The sequence below is a fragment of the Cyprinodon variegatus genome, unplaced genomic scaffold (assembly GCF_000732505.1).
Source record: "Cyprinodon variegatus isolate N-32 unplaced genomic scaffold, C_variegatus-1.0 Scaffold40, whole genome shotgun sequence".
Taxonomy (NCBI): domain Eukaryota; kingdom Metazoa; phylum Chordata; class Actinopteri; order Cyprinodontiformes; family Cyprinodontidae; genus Cyprinodon; species Cyprinodon variegatus.
In genome coordinates, this window is record NW_015150493.1 from 103724 (window position 1) to 125791 (window position 22068).

The 22068-nt window shown below is 37.7% G+C and overlaps 1 protein-coding gene across 10 annotated transcripts in view; it reads left to right on the plus strand.

Annotated features, from left to right (window-relative positions):
* Positions 1-22068, plus strand: part of ablim1 (actin binding LIM protein 1) — a 69527-nt gene that overhangs the window by 27521 nt on the left and 19938 nt on the right. For all 10 annotated transcript variants that reach the window (XM_015369977.1, XM_015369976.1, XM_015369973.1 and 7 more), the window contains exons 2-6: positions 13423-13560; positions 16344-16527; positions 16857-16966; positions 21511-21637; positions 21741-21834. In XM_015369977.1, coding sequence (XP_015225463.1) covers positions 13423-13560; positions 16344-16527; positions 16857-16966; positions 21511-21637; positions 21741-21834 — 653 coding nt within the window. The remainder of the gene's footprint in view (positions 1-13422; positions 13561-16343; positions 16528-16856; positions 16967-21510; positions 21638-21740; positions 21835-22068) is intronic.

Sequence of the window (22068 nt, forward strand, 5' to 3'; positions counted from 1 at the left end):
GAAAAATTTGTGCGTTTAGGCCAGGGTTCGTCTTCGTGTGGACGGGGCCTTAATGTTTGTGTTTTTTTCCCCATGTATGTTAAAAAATGCTTAAAATAGAGAGAAACAGAAAAACAATATTTAACGCAGCTCTCGATTTTGATCGGATAAATTATAGCCCTTTGTGAAAGACTTAGCTCCAATGTTAAGTTAGTCGTACAAATAAAGGCTCTTTACTGTGACAACCCTAAATGGCATTCAGTGACATAGCAGGGAAAACAGCTAAACCACATTTCAAAGGAACAGATCTGCATCTCATTTAGGAGTAATTTGAACACTACAAACCTCAGACTTTTGTTGTTGATTCATTTAAAATATTCTTGGCAAATGCTTTCGCTTGTGCCCAACGTACCGTTCAAAGTGTTTCACCTCTAGCAGCACAATACAAATGTTATAATTTTTCTAAGATGATCCCAGACATCCATTTTCCCTTCTTTAATATTTAGTAGATTGGGGGAAAAAAGTCACCTGATGATTGTGTAAGTTCTGAGTTCATTAAAAGACACTAAATAAGAAAAACAAATAAGGAAATCAAATGTGGGATTTTGAAATAATTTTCTACGTCAATTTTGTTGAAATATAAGAACATGGTGATCCTCAGAGAAAATGTCCAGCTCTCACAGACCCCCTAACTTCTTTAAGAAAGGTTTCTGTCCTTTACTCCTTTCCTGTATCAATGCCACCTTTTTGAACTTGTTATCTATAAAAATACACCTGTGCACAGCTTCAAACAGACTCTAAACCAGATTATTGGAAAGAAAACCATCAGCCGCATGGCCTTTTCTGGAACCAATTTGACGCCATTGCTCTAAACTCAATCAAAGACCTTTCGGAGAACACCAGGAAGAAAACTGTAGACCTGCACCTGGCTTAAAAGAGTGAATCTACAATACGCAGGCAGGTTAGACTGAAGAAATCAACTGTGGGAGCAACTTTAAGAAAACAGAAGCCATACAAGCCCACTGATAATCTCCCCCCATCTAGTGCCCCACGCAAGACCATCCTGTGAAGTCAAAAATGATCATCAGAACAGTGGGCAGAAAAATCGAAGAACTACACAGAGGGACCAGAATGAGAGCTGGGACCAAAGTGACAAAGGCTGCCATCAGTAACACTCAAGTCTTGCAGTGCCAGACATGTTCAAGCCAGTACATGTCTTGGCCTGTCTGGATTTTGCCAAAGAGCAGATTGATAATCCGGAAGAAAATTTCTGAGAACATCATGTGGTGCGATGAAACCGAAGGGGAACTTTTTGGCACCAACTCAATGTGTCATGTTTGGAGGACATAGAATACTCAGTTGCATCCCAAGAACACCATATCTACTGTGAAGCATGGTGGTGGAAATATCATGCTTTGGGGCTATTTTTCAGAAAAGGGGACATGATGACTGATCCATGATAACGGAAAATGAACAGTGAAAGTATTAATGATGGAACATTGTCGTGTCTTCCGGCATGGCAGTAATTTTAAACACGCTGTTTCGGAAGGGCTCGGGGAGCTGGGATTCCTGGAGGTCCTAAGGTGGCCTGGCCAGTCTCCAGACCTCAACGTCAGAGGAATCTATGGAGGGGGTTAAAACTGTTTTTTTTTTGTTTTCAAAAAATCATTGCTTTAGAGTTGATCTGCACTGAGGAGACATCCAAAATATCAGCTACAGTGTGTGCAAGACGTATCGGTTACGTTTGACTTGTATCGTACATTATGCTACAGAGTAATGTGTTGAACATTAGTTTAATTAATTATATTGCTAAAAAGTGGTTTAAGCAAAAAAATTCAGTGTGTGGACGAAATGGAGGTATAATATATATATATATAAAACCTGACAGTAGCCAGATTGATATGTGTGAAACTGAGTTGAGTTCTACGTTATCGATCTTGGATGGCTGTCATTCAGTCTGTCCCTGAAAAGGAGGGACATTGAGGACAATACTTTGAGCTGATTGGGGGCCTTCCATTATACGCTTTCAGCCAATCGTAGCAGCATGATTCATCTGCAGATTCTTGAGTGTTTTCACACCTAGCGGAGTAAGCCGGTAAATCAAACCTTTTCCAAATCCTGTCGGAAGAAAAGCACAGACATCTTTGCATCTCCAAATGCACAAAGTGCTTCTCTTTGCTTCTGTTTTAAATGAGAAATTGTCGCTATCTTAGCTAAAACTGAGTCATTTGCTGTATCGGGCACTGTCCTCCAGCGTGGCCCTGTTTGTAATGCACCGGCAAGGCCCTTCTGACTATCTTTCATTCCTACATGTCCCTCCCCAAAAACCCCAAAACACTGCTGGCATGTCATTGGTCCGACTCTCTGATGGTTCGGAGACTGACTTATTAGTGGGAGTCTTTCAAGATGGATTTGTTGTGAGACTGAAAACTCAGATCTCGTGACAATCCAGCTCGTAGCACAAGGTTAGGATTAATTGGCAAAAGGCTACGGCTATGTCTTGGGGTACAATACTCTTTCTGGTGGAACACAGAAGCAAACAAGCACTGAATGGCAAAAGAGCAAAATGACCTGCAAATCCCATAAAGGATTAAGTACTCGGTTGTTTTACTGTGATTTACAGAGTAAGTGGAGACTTGAAGGTGCTTTATTCTTCAGTTTCTCTTTCAGTGAACAGACGTTGGGTAAGATTGTCTTATGTCTGATATTAGAGAAAGTAAACTTAAACAGAAGAGGATTTTAACTGTTGATTCAGTTATATACCAATTAGTGCTGTCCATGCAGTGTTTTCATAATATTCTCTGTTTGTAAAATTAATCTTGAGCAAAGAAATATTTCAGTTTGATTCATAACTGTTGACTTTTAAAGTTTGTTATTTAATACATAAAATACTAATGCTAATATCGTATTAATCAAAGCTATTAATAAATCCCTTTTTGAATTTTATTGAATCCTACTATGTTCCAAAAAGAAAGGAATTCTTTTTTCATTGGATCTGATTTCAAAAGAATGGTAAAAAAGTAAAGAGCAAATAAACCCAATTTGAATATAAAGAAAGGCTTGTAGATTAGGCCTATAAATTGTTAGATTAGCTGTTTTTCCATAGTTCAGTCCCCCAGATGGTGTGTGTTTGGTTCATGAAGGTGCAATGTGACACGCAGAGCTGCAGACACTTCATTCAGTGTCACAGCAGTTTGCTTCACCCAAAGATGACTCATTGTCCCACTGAGTGTAATCACATCAGAGACACCAAAGAGACAGGTCCTCCCACCATAACCCGCCTTTATTCTCGTCTTCCTCCAGAGATTAGGTTTTCTTCTATCTCAGCGTTTTATGAACTCACAACTGCTCTCATTCCCAGTTGTGAAGATACCATTTGCTTATATAATCTTTTGGAAAATTTAACTCCCATCTTTTATTCCTGTGTCTTATAAAATGTACCCAAACGGATAGATTTGTTTACCATACAGTTGTACTGCAATCAAACCAGGGAGCCACTGCAGCTGGAAAGGTGGGATGCAGGCATGGCTATCAATAATCCAGCGTAATGTCTCCCTTTGGTTAGACCATCGATTGTTCATGATGCTATTTCTGTCCTTTAGCTGGTGTCTTATTATAGCTTTGCAGACTAATGATTCATTGCAGAGCAGAAAGAGCAAAATCCTCAGTGTTTTCATGTTGCAGGCCCGTCTTCATATTGTCAGCTTTGAAACATACAGCAGAGAGAAAATGAGTGGATGAGAAAAAGAAGCAGCCCAGTTATATTTGTTAGAAAATGAAATAATCAGCTGGTTTAAGACCACTGATAAGCTTTGAGCAGTGCGGCACTGCAGCAGGAGTCACATACTGAAGAGGGGATTAGTGCCTGTCTGTGTCATGGACCACCAAACCTTTTATGGAGTGGGACCACACACTAACAAGCTCCAACAGGAGATTTTATTAGATGAAAGTGATGGTTGGTGCAAACTTTAAATATTGTTAAAGTTCCATTAAATGTCATTTTATTATACTAACACTAAAAAGATATGCTTAACATGCTTTATTTGATAGCAAATTGAAGATTTCAAAAATTGCTTTTCCGCTACATTCTTTTTAAATAGACTTACCTCACTTCTTAAGGTTTTTTCATTACACTTTGTTGTTTTGTTCTTTCTTTGTGTCTACTTAGCTGAAATTCTAGGGGAGCCCAATCAACCCAAAATTTTGCACGACACAAAGTCAGTTCAAATTCTATTTTTTTTTGCAGCATCAGCAGCGACTGTGCATATCTCACTCTTTAAGGATAATAATAACACTGAAATTAAAGCCACAGACCAACAAACACAGTAACAATACTTTTTAAAATGCACATTTCTTTATATTATTTTAAAGTTGAGATATTATTGAGACAGTATTTTAAAGGCTGGTGCCAATAACGATTGTTTGATATGAGTTTAACTGATATTTGATGCTCATTCTTTAGACTGATATTGCTTTCTGTATCTGTATCTAAATTATTCAAAATTAAACAATATCAAATGTTACACATGTCTCAGTTTGAACAGAAACATTTATTAACAGATCAAAGCAAACGTTAACATGGACAGCAAATCGAGGGAGCATAAATGCTTAAGCTTAATGTGACATCGAGGCAGGGCTGCTGAACGCACCTATTAATCAGAGAACCAATGCACACATCGGTAGATACAAGAAAAAAAAAATTGAATTTAAATTCTCAAAGTGCAACAAAACGGGCATAAAAATTTTAAAAATAAGGGGCAAGCAGGGAAATCTTGTGTTTCCAATTGAGGTCAGCTTTGTTTTAGAAGTGTGAAGATGAAAAGAGTCAGTGCACAAATAGAGCACCTTGTGAGCACACCCCAATGAATGCAGTGGTGAGAAAGGAGACAGATTTCTATTTAATTTAGGCCAAGATTGGAGGCTGGTAGAAAGATTTGATAATTAATGATCTATCTGCACTGTATTAGATAGAGCGTGATTTTATCATTTTTTTAAAATTAGAAATGCCAAACAGCAGGAAACTGCAGTAGTCCAGTCCAGAAGAGATTAGGGCATTTTTCACATTTTGCAGCATCTGACTGGGTCAGGGATGGGTGAAGGTTTGCAAGATTGCAATGATGTTTTAACCCTAAACCTTCTGTTTTTTTTTAAGAAAATCTGTTGTTTTATGAGGATGTACACAAAGACTGATGACAGAAGAGAAGACTGTAACATCCTGACCACAAATGTTATGGACTTTATAGAGGAAGACAGAAGCTTATTGGAAGTGACAGCCAGGATAGGTTCTGTTTTTTAGCTATTAAGTTAAAGCAAATTTGGGCTCATCCATGTAGCCATTTCCTCCAAGCAGATGGTAAATACAAATAGTTATGATCATAGTGAGGTGGATGCTATGATAAAAGATTGATGGATTAGGTTTCTATATATAGTTCTGTACAGAGGTGTCAAGTAACAAAGTACAAATACTTCATTACTGTACTTAAGTACACTTTTTAGGTATCTATACTACTCTATTACTTATTTTTCTTCCTACTTCTGACTTCTACTCATTACATTTCACACAAGTATCTGTACTTTCTATTCCTTACATTTTTAAAACAAATGTTACTCATCACTGTTGGCTTCGGTTTAATGTTTATAAATATTTATTTCACGTCATGTGCGCCATCCAATGCAGATCATTGGCGCCATCCACATCTAGTGAAAACTAGTGTAATTGGAAGGAAATTATCAGANGAAAAATTTGTGCGTTTAGGCCAGGGTTCGTCTTCGTGTGGACGGGGCCTTAATGTTTGTGTTTTTTTCCCCATGTATGTTAAAAAATGCTTAAAATAGAGAGAAACAGAAAAACAATATTTAACGCAGCTCTCGATTTTGATCGGATAAATTATAGCCCTTTGTGAAAGACTTAGCTCCAATGTTAAGTTAGTCGTACAAATAAAGGCTCTTTACTGTGACAACCCTAAATGGCATTCAGTGACATAGCAGGGAAAACAGCTAAACCACATTTCAAAGGAACAGATCTGCATCTCATTTAGGAGTAATTTGAACACTACAAACCTCAGACTTTTGTTGTTGATTCATTTAAAATATTCTTGTCAAATGCTTTCGCTTGTGCCCAACGTACCGTTCAAAGTGTTTCACCTCTAGCAGCACAATACAAATGTTATAATTTTTCTAAGATGATCCCAGACATCCATTTTCCCTTCTTTAATATTTAGTAGATTGGGGGAAAAAAGTCACCTGATGATTGTGTAAGTTCTGAGTTCATTAAAAGACACTAAATAAGAAAAACAAATAAGGAAATCAAATGTGGGATTTTGAAATAATTTTCTACGTCAATTTTGTTGAAATATAAGAACATGGTGATCCTCAGAGAAAATGTCCAGCTCTCACAGACCCCCTAACTTCTTTAAGAAAGGTTTCTGTCCTTTACTCCTTTCCTGTATCAATGCCACCTTTTTGAACTTGTTATCTATAAAAATACACCTGTGCACAGCTTCAAACAGACTCTAAACCAGATTATTGGAAAGAAAACCATCAGCCGCATGGCCTTTTCTGGAACCAATTTGACGCCATTGCTCTAAACTCAATCAAAGACCTTTCGGAGAACACCAGGAAGAAAACTGTAGACCTGCACCTGGCTTAAAAGAGTGAATCTACAATACGCAGGCAGGTTAGACTGAAGAAATCAACTGTGGGAGCAACTTTAAGAAAACAGAAGCCATACAAGCCCACTGATAATCTCCCCCCATCTAGTGCCCCACGCAAGACCATCCTGTGAAGTCAAAAATGATCATCAGAACAGTGGGCAGAAAAATCGAAGAACTACACAGAGGGACCAGAATGAGAGCTGGGACCAAAGTGACAAAGGCTGCCATCAGTAACACTCAAGTCTTGCAGTGCCAGACATGTTCAAGCCAGTACATGTCTTGGCCTGTCTGGATTTTGCCAAAGAGCAGATTGATAATCCGGAAGAAAATTTCTGAGAACATCATGTGGTGCGATGAAACCGAAGGGGAACTTTTTGGCACCAACTTAATGTGTCGTGTTTGGAGGACATAGAATACTCAGTTGCATCCCAAGAACACCATTTGTACTGTGAAGCATGGTGGTGGAAATATCATGCTTTGGGGCTATTTTTCAGAAAAGGGGACATGATGACTGATCCATGATAACGGAAAATGAACAGTGAAAGTATTAATGATGGAACATTGTCGTGTCTTCCGGCATGGCAGTAATTTTAAACACGCTGTTTCGGAAGGGCTCGGGGAGCTGGGATTCCTGGAGGTCCTAAGGTGGCCTGGCCAGTCTCCAGACCTCAACGTCAGAGGAATCTATGGAGGGGGTTAAAACTGTTTTTTTTTTGTTTTCAAAAAATCATTGCTTTAGAGTTGATCTGCACTGAGGAGACATCCAAAATATCAGCTACAGTGTGTGCAAGACGTATCGGTTACGTTTGACTTGTATCGTACATTATGCTACAGAGTAATGTGTTGAACATTAGTTTAATTAATTATATTGCTAAAAAGTGGTTTAAGCAAAAAAATTCAGTGTGTGGACGAAATGGAGGTATAATATATATATATATAAAACCTGACAGTAGCCAGATTGATATGTGTGAAACTGAGTTGAGTTCTACGTTATCGATCTTGGATGGCTGTCATTCAGTCTGTCCCTGAAAAGGAGGGACATTGAGGACAATACTTTGAGCTGATTGGGGGCCTTCCATTATACGCTTTCAGCCAATCGTAGCAGCATGATTCATCTGCAGATTCTTGAGTGTTTTCACACCTAGCGGAGTAAGCCGGTAAATCAAACCTTTTCCAAATCCTGTCGGAAGAAAAGCACAGACATCTTTGCATCTCCAAATGCACAAAGTGCTTCTCTTTGCTTCTGTTTTAAATGAGAAATTGTCGCTATCTTAGCTAAAACTGAGTCATTTGCTGTATCGGGCACTGTCCTCCAGCGTGGCCCTGTTTGTAATGCACCGGCAAGGCCCTTCTGACTATCTTTCATTCCTACATGTCCCTCCCCAAAAACCCCAAAACACTGCTGGCATGTCATTGGTCCGACTCTCTGATGGTTCGGAGACTGACTTATTAGTGGGAGTCTTTCAAGATGGATTTGTTGTGAGACTGAAAACTCAGATCTCGTGACAATCCAGCTCGTAGCACAAGGTTAGGATTAATTGGCAAAAGGCTACGGCTATGTCTTGGGGTACAATACTCTTTCTGGTGGAACACAGAAGCAAACAAGCACTGAATGGCAAAAGAGCAAAATGACCTGCAAATCCCATAAAGGATTAAGTACTCGGTTGTTTTACTGTGATTTACAGAGTAAGTGGAGACTTGAAGGTGCTTTATTCTTCAGTTTCTCTTTCAGTGAACAGACGTTGGGTAAGATTGTCTTATGTCTGATATTAGAGAAAGTAAACTTAAACAGAAGAGGATTTTAACTGTTGATTCAGTTATATACCAATTAGTGCTGTCCATGCAGTGTTTTCATAATATTCTCTGTTTGTAAAATTAATCTTGAGCAAAGAAATATTTCAGTTTGATTCATAACTGTTGACTTTTAAAGTTTGTTATTTAATACATAAAATACTAATGCTAATATCGTATTAATCAAAGCTATTAATAAATCCCTTTTTGAATTTTATTGAATCCTACTATGTTCCAAAAAGAAAGGAATTCTTTTTTCATTGGATCTGATTTCAAAAGAATGGTAAAAAAGTAAAGAGCAAATAAACCCAATTTGAATATAAAGAAAGGCTTGTAGATTAGGCCTATAAATTGTTAGATTAGCTGTTTTTCCATAGTTCAGTCCCCCAGATGGTGTGTGTTTGGTTCATGAAGGTGCAATGTGACACGCAGAGCTGCAGACACTTCATTCAGTGTCACAGCAGTTTGCTTCACCCAAAGATGACTCATTGTCCCACTGAGTGTAATCACATCAGAGACACCAAAGAGACAGGTCCTCCCACCATAACCCGCCTTTATTCTCGTCTTCCTCCAGAGATTAGGTTTTCTTCTATCTCAGCGTTTTATGAACTCACAACTGCTCTCATTCCCAGTTGTGAAGATACCATTTGCTTATATAATCTTTTGGAAAATTTAACTCCCATCTTTTATTCCTGTGTCTTATAAAATGTACCCAAACGGATAGATTTGTTTACCATACAGTTGTACTGCAATCAAACCAGGGAGCCACTGCAGCTGGAAAGGTGGGATGCAGGCATGGCTATCAATAATCCAGCGTAATGTCTCCCTTTGGTTAGACCATCGATTGTTCATGATGCTATTTCTGTCCTTTAGCTGGTGTCTTATTATAGCTTTGCAGACTAATGATTCATTGCAGAGCAGAAAGAGCAAAATCCTCAGTGTTTTCATGTTGCAGGCCCGTCTTCATATTGTCAGCTTTGAAACATACAGCAGAGAGAAAATGAGTGGATGAGAAAAAGAAGCAGCCCAGTTATATTTGTTAGAAAATGAAATAATCAGCTGGTTTAAGACCACTGATAAGCTTTGAGCAGTGCGGCACTGCAGCAGGAGTCACATACTGAAGAGGGGATTAGTGCCTGTCTGTGTCATGGACCACCAAACCTTTTATGGAGTGGGACCACACACTAACAAGCTCCAACAGGAGATTTTATTAGATGAAAGTGATGGTTGGTGCAAACTTTAAATATTGTTAAAGTTCCATTAAATGTCATTTTATTATACTAACACTAAAAAGATATGCTTAACATGCTTTATTTGATAGCAAATTGAAGATTTCAAAAATTGCTTTTCCGCTACATTCTTTTTAAATAGACTTACCTCACTTCTTAAGTTTTTTTCATTACACTTTGTTGTTTTGTTCTTTCTTTGTGTCTACTTAGCTGAAATTCTAGGGGAGCCCAATCAACCCAAAATTTTGCACGACACAAAGTCAGTTCAAATTCTATTTTTTTTTGCAGCATCAGCAGCGACTGTGCATATCTCACTCTTTAAGGATAATAATAACACTGAAATAAACGCCACAGACCAACAAACACAGTAACAATACTTTTTAAAATGCACATTTCTTTATATTATTTTAAAGTTGAGATATTATTGAGACAGTATTTTAAAGGCTGGTGCCAATAACGATTGTTTGATATGAGTTTAACTGATATTTGATGCTCATTCTTTAGACTGATATTGCTTTCTGTATCTGTATCTAAATTATTCAAAATTAAACAATATCAAATGTTACACATGTCTCAGTTTGAACAGAAACATTTATTAACAGATCAAAGCAAACGTTAACATGGACAGCAAATCGAGGGAGCATAAATGCTTAAGCTTAATGTGACATCGAGGCAGGGCTGCTGAACGCACCTATTAATCAGAGAACCAATGCACACATCGGTAGATACAAGAAAAAAAAAATTGAATTTAAATTCTCAAAGTGCAACAAAACGGGCATAAAAATTTTAAAAATAAGGGGCAAGCAGGGAAATCTTGTGTTTCCAATTGAGGTCAGCTTTGTTTTAGAAGTGTGAAGATGAAAAGAGTCAGTGCACAAATAGAGCACCTTGTGAGCACACCCCAATGAATGCAGTGGTGAGAAAGGAGACAGATTTCTATTTAATTTAGGCCAAGATTGGAGGCTGGTAGAAAGATTTGATAATTAATGATCTATCTGCACTGTATTAGATAGAGCGTGATTTTATCATTTTTTTAAAATTAGAAATGCCAAACAGCAGGAAACTGCAGTAGTCCAGTCCAGAAGAGATTAGGGCATTTTTCACATTTTGCAGCATCTGACTGGGTCAGGGATGGGTGAAGGTTTGCAAGATTGCAATGATGTTTTAACCCTAAACCTTCTGTTTTTTTTTAAGAAAATCTGTTGTTTTATGAGGATGTACACAAAGACTGATGACAGAAGAGAAGACTGTAACATCCTGACCACAAATGTTATGGACTTTATAGAGGAAGACAGAAGCTTATTGGAAGTGACAGCCAGGATAGGTTCTGTTTTTTTAGCTATTAGGTTAAAGGAAATTTGGGCTCATCCATGTAGCCATTTCCTCCAAGCAGATGGTAAATACAAATAGTTATGATCATAGTGAGGTGGATGCTATGATAAAAGATTGATGGATTAGGTTTCTATATATAGTTCTGTACAGAGGTGTCAAGTAACAAAGTACAAATACTTCGTTACTGTACTTAAGTACACTTTTTAGGTATCTATACTACTCTATTACTTATTTTTCTTCCTACTTCTGACTTCTACTCATTACATTTCACACAAGTATCTGTACTTTCTATTCCTTAAATTTTTAAAACAAATGTTACTCATCACTCTTGGCTTCGGTTTAATGTTTATTTATTAATATAATATTTATTTCACGTCATGTGCGCCATCCAATGCAGATCATTGGCGCCATCCACATCTAGTGAAAACTAGTGTAATTGGAAGGAAATTATCAGAAGCAAACAGGTGTTCTTAAAACTGCAAACGTGAATTGGCTATGCTATGCTACAATGTTGGATTCAGAAAAAGATGTTGAAAAGTCTGAAAGGTCAAACACAGGCGAGAGCGGGAGACGGAGATCAACAAGACCTCCCTCATCCTTGGCCCTACCTCAAAGAATTTTTCGAAATAGTCGGAAAATTGAGATTTCAATTCATATAGTGGCATCTGGCTGTTTTTTTTTTATACTTTTATACTTTAAGTAGTTTTTGGAGCACATACTTTTTCACTTTTACTTGAGTAAAGAGGTCAAATTGATAATTGATACAAATTGATAACTTTTACCAGAGTGTTTTTAAACTGCAGTATCTATACTTCTACTTAAATAACAAATGTGTGTACTTTTGAAACCACTGCTTCTGTGTCGCCTGCATAGTACACTATTCCAATGTGGGTGAAAAATCTAGAACTGGTTTGGATTATATCTTAGAAGTGTTATGTCCTTGTCTCTTGGTTTTTTGAAGATTCCGATATGCTTGGTGATGTATTTGAAAAAGCTTCCTGGATGGAAGCAAAACATCTTTAAACTTGGAAACAAATTCCAGTGGATTTTTTTTTTTTATTCTTTAGTATGGCTATGACCTGGATGACTGAGAATCTTCACCAGCATATTGTTGATGTAGATGAGACCCGCAGCTGTAAACTTTTGGTCAAGAGCGCATCCAGATATCTTTACTCTCTGTTATACCATCATAGCAATGCGAGCAGCTCACAGTCCTTGTTCCTTGTTTTGAAAGGGATGTGAGGGTGGAGCTGTGTAAAACTAATGTTCTAATGCTGAAAGAAAACATGGTACTATGGTTATTATGACCACTCTTATATTATATTACATTGGTATAGAAGTTGTAAAAAAAAAAAAATTAAATAAAAATCAACTGAGGTTGAAATTCTGGCTTGAGAAGTTTGAGGGCTCTGTGAAGCCACAGGTTGAAAATCAATATGGCTGCCACTTGCCCTCCTTAAAAGCACTTTGGTTAACATTGATGGTTTTAAGCCTGCTATATAAATAAAAATGACACTAACAATGAAATGTAGTGTTAAAAATGTTGGAGGACTAGACAGTTTATATAACCTTCTGACTGTTTGTATTTAAATAAACCAGTGGCAGTGTATATTTTTTTGCAAACTTATTCATTTTCAGATTGAATGCATGAAGCAGATATACATATGTTGCTAGTTTGAATTGTGTAGAGTGTTTAGCACCAAAACAGTTATAAAAAAAAATAAAATCCCAGTTTTCTGACTTGAAACCAGAATGCTCACAACCTCGGATGGAACAACATTCAATATTCCATCTCCCACTTTGGACCTAAATTGAAGCCAACCTCAGCTTTTATTCACAGAGTCTCCTCTGCTTCCTGCTCTTTATTGTTTTCTAATGTTTTAACTTGATTGGTTTAGTGGGAAATTTGAGGATATATTGACTTCTTGATGCAGCCTATGGTTCTGTAACAACTTCCATTAAAACCCTATTCGATCTCAGCAAAATTCTCTCTGCAAGAATTGCACATATTTTCTAAATTTTATAAGATGATTATTCTAAACTGATTAAAGCAGATGATAAGGATCATAAATGTAAATTATGCTTTCCTTTGAGATTTAATGTACTTTACAGTAAGTTGTACACTGGAAATGTCTTTATCAATACTCTTTTACTGCTTCTTTTCAAAACCTTGCTCTCCTATTTGTCCTTTGCTGATCAAGGCACTCTATATTTAGGTTGCCTCTAGAGAGTCTGTCTGGCCAAAAAGTCTGAGTTACATAGTATGTCGCACTCAGGTTTTTTTTTTTTTTTTTTTTTTTTATATATACCCTGACAGATTTTGAGCAGATGGTTTTTCAAATCTAGCTCATATTCAGATCCAACCTGGATGACAACTAACATAGCAGTGTCATAAAAACAGAGCTCAATAGTAATGTTTATCTTTCTATCTCATGCAGTGGCTCATACCCAGGACACACACCACCACTCCACAGAGAAGCCCCTCATTCAATGCTACAAGTGCGGGCAGCCATGTAAGGGCGAGGTCCTCCGGGTGCAGAACAAGCACTTTCACCTCAAGTGTTTCACCTGCAAAGGTACAGACTACTTTGCAACAAGAAATGATCACATGGTCATCAACTGATAATCCATCATTTTATGTAACTCTAAGATTGTCTTGATCATTCTTTAAAACCTATAAACCCTAATAACTGATATTTAAGAGACGAAAGGCAGGAGTTCTGTGAACATTTTTGCTTACTTGCTAATTTTATTCTACAAAATTGGTGTAAGTAGACCTAGGCTTCTTTTCATGCAGTGCTAGTTTTATACAGCAGTCGTGTAATTCATTTATCAAAGGATTTTCTCCATATAGCATTCCTTTATTCCTTTATTGTCTACTTTGATGTAAGTTTTGGTATTTGATCAGACAGCAACACTGATAACACTGTTAATAAACACTTGTTCTAGTCTCTAGCTGAATCAAGTCAGTCTTAAGTTATCTGTAGCCTCTAAGAGATTTTCTTCCAGGATTTCAGTTTTTCGCTCTATCCATTGTCCATTTGAGACTGACAAGCTTTCCTTTCCTTGATGGAAAACAACATTCCCATAATGCTTCCACCACCATGTTTTACAGTAGGGTTAGGGGGCTCAATGTTCATTTTCTGACTTTGCTTGTAGCTTAAAAAGTTACATCCTGGTGTTCTCTTCCACTACACCTTATTAGTGTCCCCTAGGTCCTTCAGGTCAGGTGTCTTGCAGCTTTTAGGTATGTCTTTGCTTCTGATGTCTATATAGATTTGCAGTTTTTTTCAAAACTCATGTTATTTTCAGATGATGGATTAAACCCACATAGTGTTTTAGAGCCTAACGTTTCTCAAGAATCTTATTTCCAGACTTTCTGTTTTGTTTCTTGCTGTTGTAATATTGCTTTATCCTTAAATTTACCTAACAAACCTCTGAGGGGTTGATTTAGAAGTTGTTATTTAGTTATGTATACAATAACTAAATAACAGACAAAGGGACTTAATTTTATAATTAGGTGATCTTTGAATGCATTTTATTAGGGATGAAACAATTAATTAGATTAGAATAGAATAGAATTCAACTTTACTGTCATTCCACTGTCACAAGTACAGAGCAACGAAATGAATTCTTTGCATTTAACCCATCCCCTTGGGGAGCAGTGGGCTGCCATTGTGCGCCACCCGGGGAGCACAATTAATTGTGATTAATCGATTATTGAAATTATCGCCAACTAATTTAGTAAGCGATTAATCGTTAACTGGAGTGTACAGGGTGAACCACCTTGACCAACAATTATATCAAAATTATATCAAAATAATAATAATTGCTTTAATTTCGCAAAAAGTTTTCTTTAAGGAATCTTTTGCTGTCCGATAATTAATCAGTTAACGATAAAATAATCGACGGATTAATCAATTTGCTAAATAATCATTAGTTGCAGTCCTGCACTTAATTGCACAAGCATTTATCTAAGGATATCAAAGGTTGCTTAATACACGTTTAAAGCTGATACATCAGAAAATGGGGAAAAAATATCAAGTAGAATGAATATCTGTGCAAAGCCCTGCAAATCCTAACTCAAACAGTGAGGTTAAATTAGTTCTCCTCACTTTTCAAATCTAATTAAAATTCCATCCAGAAATTTCTCCAACCTTTAAACATAATTATACATATGGGTTAGGCCCTGTTACTGCACGTCTTTGGCATGCTGGCACATGTACCAAGCAGCCTCCAACTGACAGTCTACAGTAGCAGCCTTTCTTGACCTCAATTTTCCCATGAACCTTTGTTGTTAATCTGTGACTTAAACACTGATATAGATTTAGCTTAGCTCACCAAAGGCTCAAAATAATGCAATACTGAGATTAGCTCTAAGTTAGTATTTTCAAAATGGTTAGTGATTCTAAAAGAGGACCAAGAACAGCTTTAATGGTAATGACTCGGTCCTTGTTTGAACTTTATCCTCTGTTGCCCAACAACTCTACAGGATAAAGCTGATGCTGTGCCTTTTCACACACAAGCCAAACATCTTTGGATTCTTTAAATGCAGAAATTGAATTTTGCCCAGAGAAAGTTGAATTTCAATTACCCATCTTATTGAATTCACTTTTTCTCCAATGGTATCAGACTGATAAATGGTAAGGGAGGCCACCACATTTCTAGTGCTGTTTTCTTTTGGCTCTCTCAGGGGCTAATCTCATCATCTCTGGGCTAATGCAGTTAAAGATAATTCTTTCCCTCACTGTCTCTATTCATCCTCAGGATTTAGCGTTGGCCCATTACATAAGAATGACTTTTAACATCTACTCCATAAAGTTATTCTAATTATAGGCCTATAGGTTAATAGCACAGGACAAGTGCTTATCAATTATGATTCAAAACAAAAATATACAAGCATGTGTTCAGTTTTGTGCATGTTGGATTTACATGCAAATTAAATTATCACAGACATACGAATGGATCAAATATTTTTACAAACAGTAAGCCCTCTCAGCTCAATACTTTATAAATCTAACTTCACATCACTTTTCTCAAACTTGTCATCATTAAATGGTTTTTCAGGCTTTCTCAGTCTTTCACGTTTCTGCAGACTACAGGGTTGTCTTTGAATTGAAGGAAACTTGATATTTAATTAAGTAGTGTGTTTTTTTTCCAAAGATGATTTAATTTCTTTTGTTTTTCCATCCACTACAACACATAAAGCTGTTAAATTTTCTGTGACCTTTTAGTCAGCAACTATTTAATTCGCTGGGTGAGCTTCTCAACAAAGCCAGCTAGCGTTGACGAGTTGGGTGGCTTTATGTGAATTATCGGCAAAGGTCTAAATGAGAACAAATGTATGTTTCATGTGCAGTGTGTGGTTGTGACCTCGCCCAAGGGGGCTTCTTCATGAAGAATGGGGATTATTTGTGCATGCTTGACTACCAGCGCATGCACGGCACCCGCTGCAATGGGTGCGGGGACTTCGTTGAGGGAGAAGTTGTCACTGCCCTGGGAAAGACCTACCATCCTGCCTGCTTCGTCTGCACAATCTGCAAGTAAGGTCTACTGAAGTCATGCCACATATATCTATGCTCATTTCTGAAATATTTCAGATAACTTTTAGTTCAGGGGGAAACACATTATGCAAGAAGAGATGTGTAGTGATGACAAGGCTTGTGGGAATTCCAGTTGACAACGTACAGTAGCATGCCATGTGTCACTCTACGTTGTCTGACCGACTGTCCTCCTCAGGCACACACATGTTGACACACATCTTCATCAGGGAAGCCTGTCATCCTCAGCCCTGCAAACCATTACTAATAAACTGTTACGCTTGCCACTGGGCAACAACATCATGATGTTTCATTGACTTCATGTCTAACAGACGACCGTTCCCGGCTGGAGACAGGGTGACCTTCAACGGGAAGGACTGCCTCTGTCAGTACTGTGCTGAACCCATGTCCCCAGGGCCGAAGGACATCCTGGGCTCCAGCAGTAAGTACCTATTGTTTTGTAAAAAGAATACCAGAAGGAATTTATCATTGCAAAAGCTTAAGACTCGGGTTATTCAACAATAGAACGTATGCAGTAATTATTGTGATGATCCATTCAATCTAACTGTTGACCATCATTTTAACTGTGATAATCCTTTTCGGGTTCTGTTTTTTCCCAAGTGTTTTCTTTTTTTTTTTTTTTTTTCCCAAGTGTTTTCTACAAACTACCCTTGTATTTTATTGTAATAGTAGTGCATCATTGTAAAGTAGGAAAAGGGGATCTGGGGCTTCCCAAATGTGAACAAATATATATATATATAAAAAAAAAAAAATTGTTTTGCATTTTATAAGATCCCCCTGAGTCTGGATCTTATCATAGGGCTTCCTTGCACTACATTCACAGTTGCAGGATAAGGCATTCTTCTCAACTTTAATCAGACTGGACAGTGAGTGTTTGTGATTGGAGGTTTTTAAATGTTGCTACAGACTCTCAGTTGGATTAGATATGCTATCAACCTTCTGTGTCCTTACTTAACAAGAAATACACCAAAGAATGATGCAGCCACTTCCAAGTTTCCCAGTGGGGATAATATTTGTTGTTTAGGGGAGTGGTGGCCTAGTGGTTAGGGCATTACACTTGCGTTCAGTTTCAGTTTCCCCTACACCTTGTGTTTTTCATGCAGGGCAAAAGGTTTCAATGTGCGCTTTTCTTATTAGAGCACCTTCTTCCACATGGTTGCTGTGATTTTCTTTTAAAATAAAAAGTCAGACTTTGGGAGAATATAGATGTCTAACCTAACTATAGGTTCAATTAAACACCCTTACTGATTTGGTGATTTCTCTGAGAGAAGAAGGTTGCACTAGATTATATCTTGGGGTATCAACGTTAAGGAGGCTGAATGCAAATTCAAACCACATAAAGCTTGGTTTCTTTGCCCAATATTCTCCAAAATACCTTAAGCTTGGTCAGACTGGATCAGAACCTGTATATGCCGTAACCTTTGTTCTTATGTATACATTACTTTATTTAGATTTGTTTAGGGAACCTCTGCAAAAAACAGGCCAGACTTTGTACCTAAAGCGGGAGAGATTTTTGGAACAGTGTCAAGGGAAATTGTATTTTTGGGGCAATGTATGAATACGGGGCGGTAAAATGATTAAAATATCTAATCAGGATTAACAGCAGTACTTCATGCGGTTAAAAGGGATTAGCTGGCGTTCATTCATATATTAAAAAAGATTTGTGAAAAATTAAGGAGAATGTCCACGAGAATTTCATCAAATTACTCATAATCTCCAATTGGATGTCAAGATGTTTTTAGAATAATTAGGACCCATCTGATGAGATTCACTGCTTTCAAATACTTACTCCAGACTTGATTAAAAACTATTTTCATTTATTTTATGCATTAAAATGTTCAAATGCAAACACAACTTTCATGACCTATTTGCACAGTAGTCAAATTCAACAAAAAGTAGGGTTGGTTGGGGAACCTGACTGTTTTAATTTAGAGGGGAAAATGAAGTTATTTTTCCCAAACTAGAGGAGGACTAACCTTTAAATGCAAAGCAAATGCCTCTCATTCCTTCCTGAGAGAGCCACTGTTCCCTAACTGTCTGAGATACTGCAGATGTATTCCAGGCGTTTCCTGTTGCTGCTACATGCACGCCACCGTTTGATTAAATTGGACAGTTTCAGGAAGTGGATCTGAGAGAGCTAAGAGCTATTGTTAAGTATGTCTTAAAAAAAACAGCCAAAGTTGTTACACAATTTATGAAAACACCCCCTGAACATGTATAATTGAGTTAAACATAGATTATGCACAAATCCTAAAACTAATTGAAAATGGCCTCACTCTATCCACAAAAAACAATTATAGGCATTTATTCAGACAAGAACAAATTCACTCATTTAAATGTAAACAGATGTAAAGGCATATTTTCCAATCTACATAAGTTTCCAGTAAGTCTCTTGTAGCCTTGTTAAGCTGAAAGAATGAAAGGAATGACCAAGGTCCACCTTTTGAGGGAGATCCTGCAACTGTTTCTCCTCTGATTCATAAGCAGAGCTTCTCTTTGTGTATAACACGAAGACAGGCCGTGCTAAATAATTCATAGCCATGCATTTCCTTCCCTCTGGAACAGGGAGAGTGTTGCCCTGAAATACCCCTCCTTTTCCAGATTCTCATCCTTTCCCTCCTGCTTTGCTCTCCCACCCCTGCTGGTCTCTGCTTGCGTTTGAAGAGCTTTTAGACAAGGTCACCTATAAATAAGGCATGCTGATTCTACTCGCGTCATCATCATCATAGCCTTGTTATGCTTTGCAAAGTTTCTCTCCTCTGTGATTGCAGTTGGCTCTCGGTTGCTCTCGGATTCTATTTTATTAAAGAAGAGATGAAACCAACTTTTTGCTCTTGCACTGTCTCAGAATCCTGTTTGGATATGGATGAGCTTTTTAGTTCTTAGTGATTATTTGAAGGAGAAGCTGTCAGACTCAGTCTGAGTGGAAGCTTTGCACTCTATCACCATGTACCGTTATGGGGCCAGAATCGATATGATTTATTGAATTTTATTTAGATCATGGAGGGCTGTTTGCACTTCAATGCAAACTTTTCAGGTGAAATTGAACAAATAGCCCTCTGGGACAGAAAAATCTCAGGTGTTTGGAGGATCACAAATATATTATTTAGGGACTCTCTCTCTCTCGATATATATATATATATATATACACACAAATAATTTTGGCTTTTATCCAGCAAAACCACCTTCTGCATCATAAAAATTAGAATATCACATCAAAATAAGTAAAGTAAACTTTTCACAGATCAGCAACCAAGCATAAAAAATTTAATTTTAGTGGATGAAAAGGTTAAACAACATCCTAAACAGAAGCAGGTCTATGTGCTATACACTATAGTTATTCTTAGGTAGATTGTTGCCTTAGTGCAGTGCGGCATAGAGGTGATCACCCTGTGGCTCTACTGAGGTGTTAAGGAAGCCAGGTTTGCTTTAAAATCAACCTTAGCCTAGTCTGCATTATTGGTTGGAGTTATTTTTCTTTATCTTCCTCTGACAATACTTCATAGATTGTGTGGAGGGTTTAGATCATCTCTTTGAAGGGAAGTGGTGGCCTAGTGGTTAGGGCATAGAGCCACCACTCTGGGTCCCTGAGCAAGACCCTTAAACCCCACACTGCTCCCCGGATGCCCCATGATGGCAGCCCACTGCTCCCCAAGGGGATGGGTTAAATGCAGAGGTAAATTTCTCCAATGTGAGATCAGTAAAGTTCAATTATATTAATTATTTTGGCAAGCACAGAGATGCCATAGTCACCAGTCCACCATTTATATACAGTATCTGAGTCAAAGTTCATATAAAAGCAAAAATGTCTTTAATCTTAGCTGGATGTTACCTGGTTGAATAAAGGTCAAACAAGATTATACACTACAAGAATCTTAATAATTATAGAACATTTTAGGAATTTAATGAAGTGTACACAACATTTGAATTCCTGGAGATTGTAAAATTAAATACATATGTTTTTTTTTCTTCATACCATCTTCTTTAACTGCATTGTAAAATATGTGTTTTTTAAAAACATATTGGGTCACTTTAGGTCTCTTTAGGTTTCTCAAAGTGGATCTAACCTCCTTGTTAAGCTAGTTTTGCTAGACATGCTAAGCATTTGTTTTTACCACTAGTGTTTGTTTCCTACCTGCTACCCAACATTATATTACAGCGATTTAAAGCCAGTTCTTTCTTCATTTTATCCTCCTCCTCTCTCAACATTTCCTCTGGACTGTCTCTCCTGCTCTGAGCTATTTATTTAAAAAACCTCAACCTGTCCTATGCCTTAGTGACCAGGAGTAGAGGACAAGGGGTGTGTCTGCTTATTTCTAATTGCTCAGACTGTGAAATTAAGTGTAAACCATAAAAACACATCAGGTATGGAACCACTAAGCAAACCAGCAGGTAGGGGAACTTTCCTGCCTCTTCCACTGGCCAGTCTGTCCTTGGCTTTAGTGCATGCATCCCCAAACTTGGTCCTCGAGGCCCGCTGTCCTGCAGGTTTTATAGGTTTCCTTGCTCCAGCACAGCGGATTTTAATTGAAAGCTGATTAACAGGCTTTTGGTCTACTGCAATCATTATAATCTGCTGTGCTAAAGCTGGGAAACCTCTAAAACCTGCAGGACAGCGGGCCTCGAGGACCAAGTTTGGGGATGCCTGCTTTAGTGACCTGTTATAGCTAACCACACTTTGCAGCACATCTGTTAGTTAGCAATCTACTTTGTGATTGGGCCTAAAATTGTATTTATGTATAAATAGTATTTTTTTGCGTAATATCCCAACTTCTTATAAACTAAATTATGAGACTTTATTGGGTGTTGGCCATAAACATAAAACAAATGACACATGATGTGCGATCAATGTACGGTATGTCATATTCTGGTTTCACATTTAAAATTTGATTTTTACAAATATTAACCCTTTTTAATGACATTCTTTATTATTAAAGTACACCTTTACTCTCTCTGCTGTCATAGGTTGCTCAGGATGTGGCCGGGACATTAAGAATGGACAGGCACTGCTGGCGCTGGACAGACAGTGGCATCTGGGCTGCTTTAAGTGTAAGGCTTGTGGAAAAGTGCTGACCGGGGAGTACATCAGCAAGTAAGCAGCTGCTCTATCAACACGACTCCTGGTCGGATCCAGCCGTGCATTATGGGAGTATGTCTGGGCCCTGGATATAGATTTACTTTTCTTCTTTTTAAAGGGATGGCGCCCCCTACTGTGAGAAGGACTACCAGATCCATTTTGGAGTTCAGTGTGAGGCGTGTCATCAGTTCATTACAGGGAAGGTGTTAGAGGTAAGAATCAGCACACAAAGCACATCTTGCACTTGCATGCAGCTGTTACACTTCACACATAAGGAAGATGAGTTCATTTGCACCCTCTGTGAAGCCTTCTGTCACTTCTTCAGGAACTAATTATTGACCACACCTAAGTCCTTTATAAATCCTGCCTAAGGTAAGTAAAAAAAAGGAACTAATTTAAACTGGATTAAATTATCAGGAAGATAACTTCTTAAAAATACACTCAAA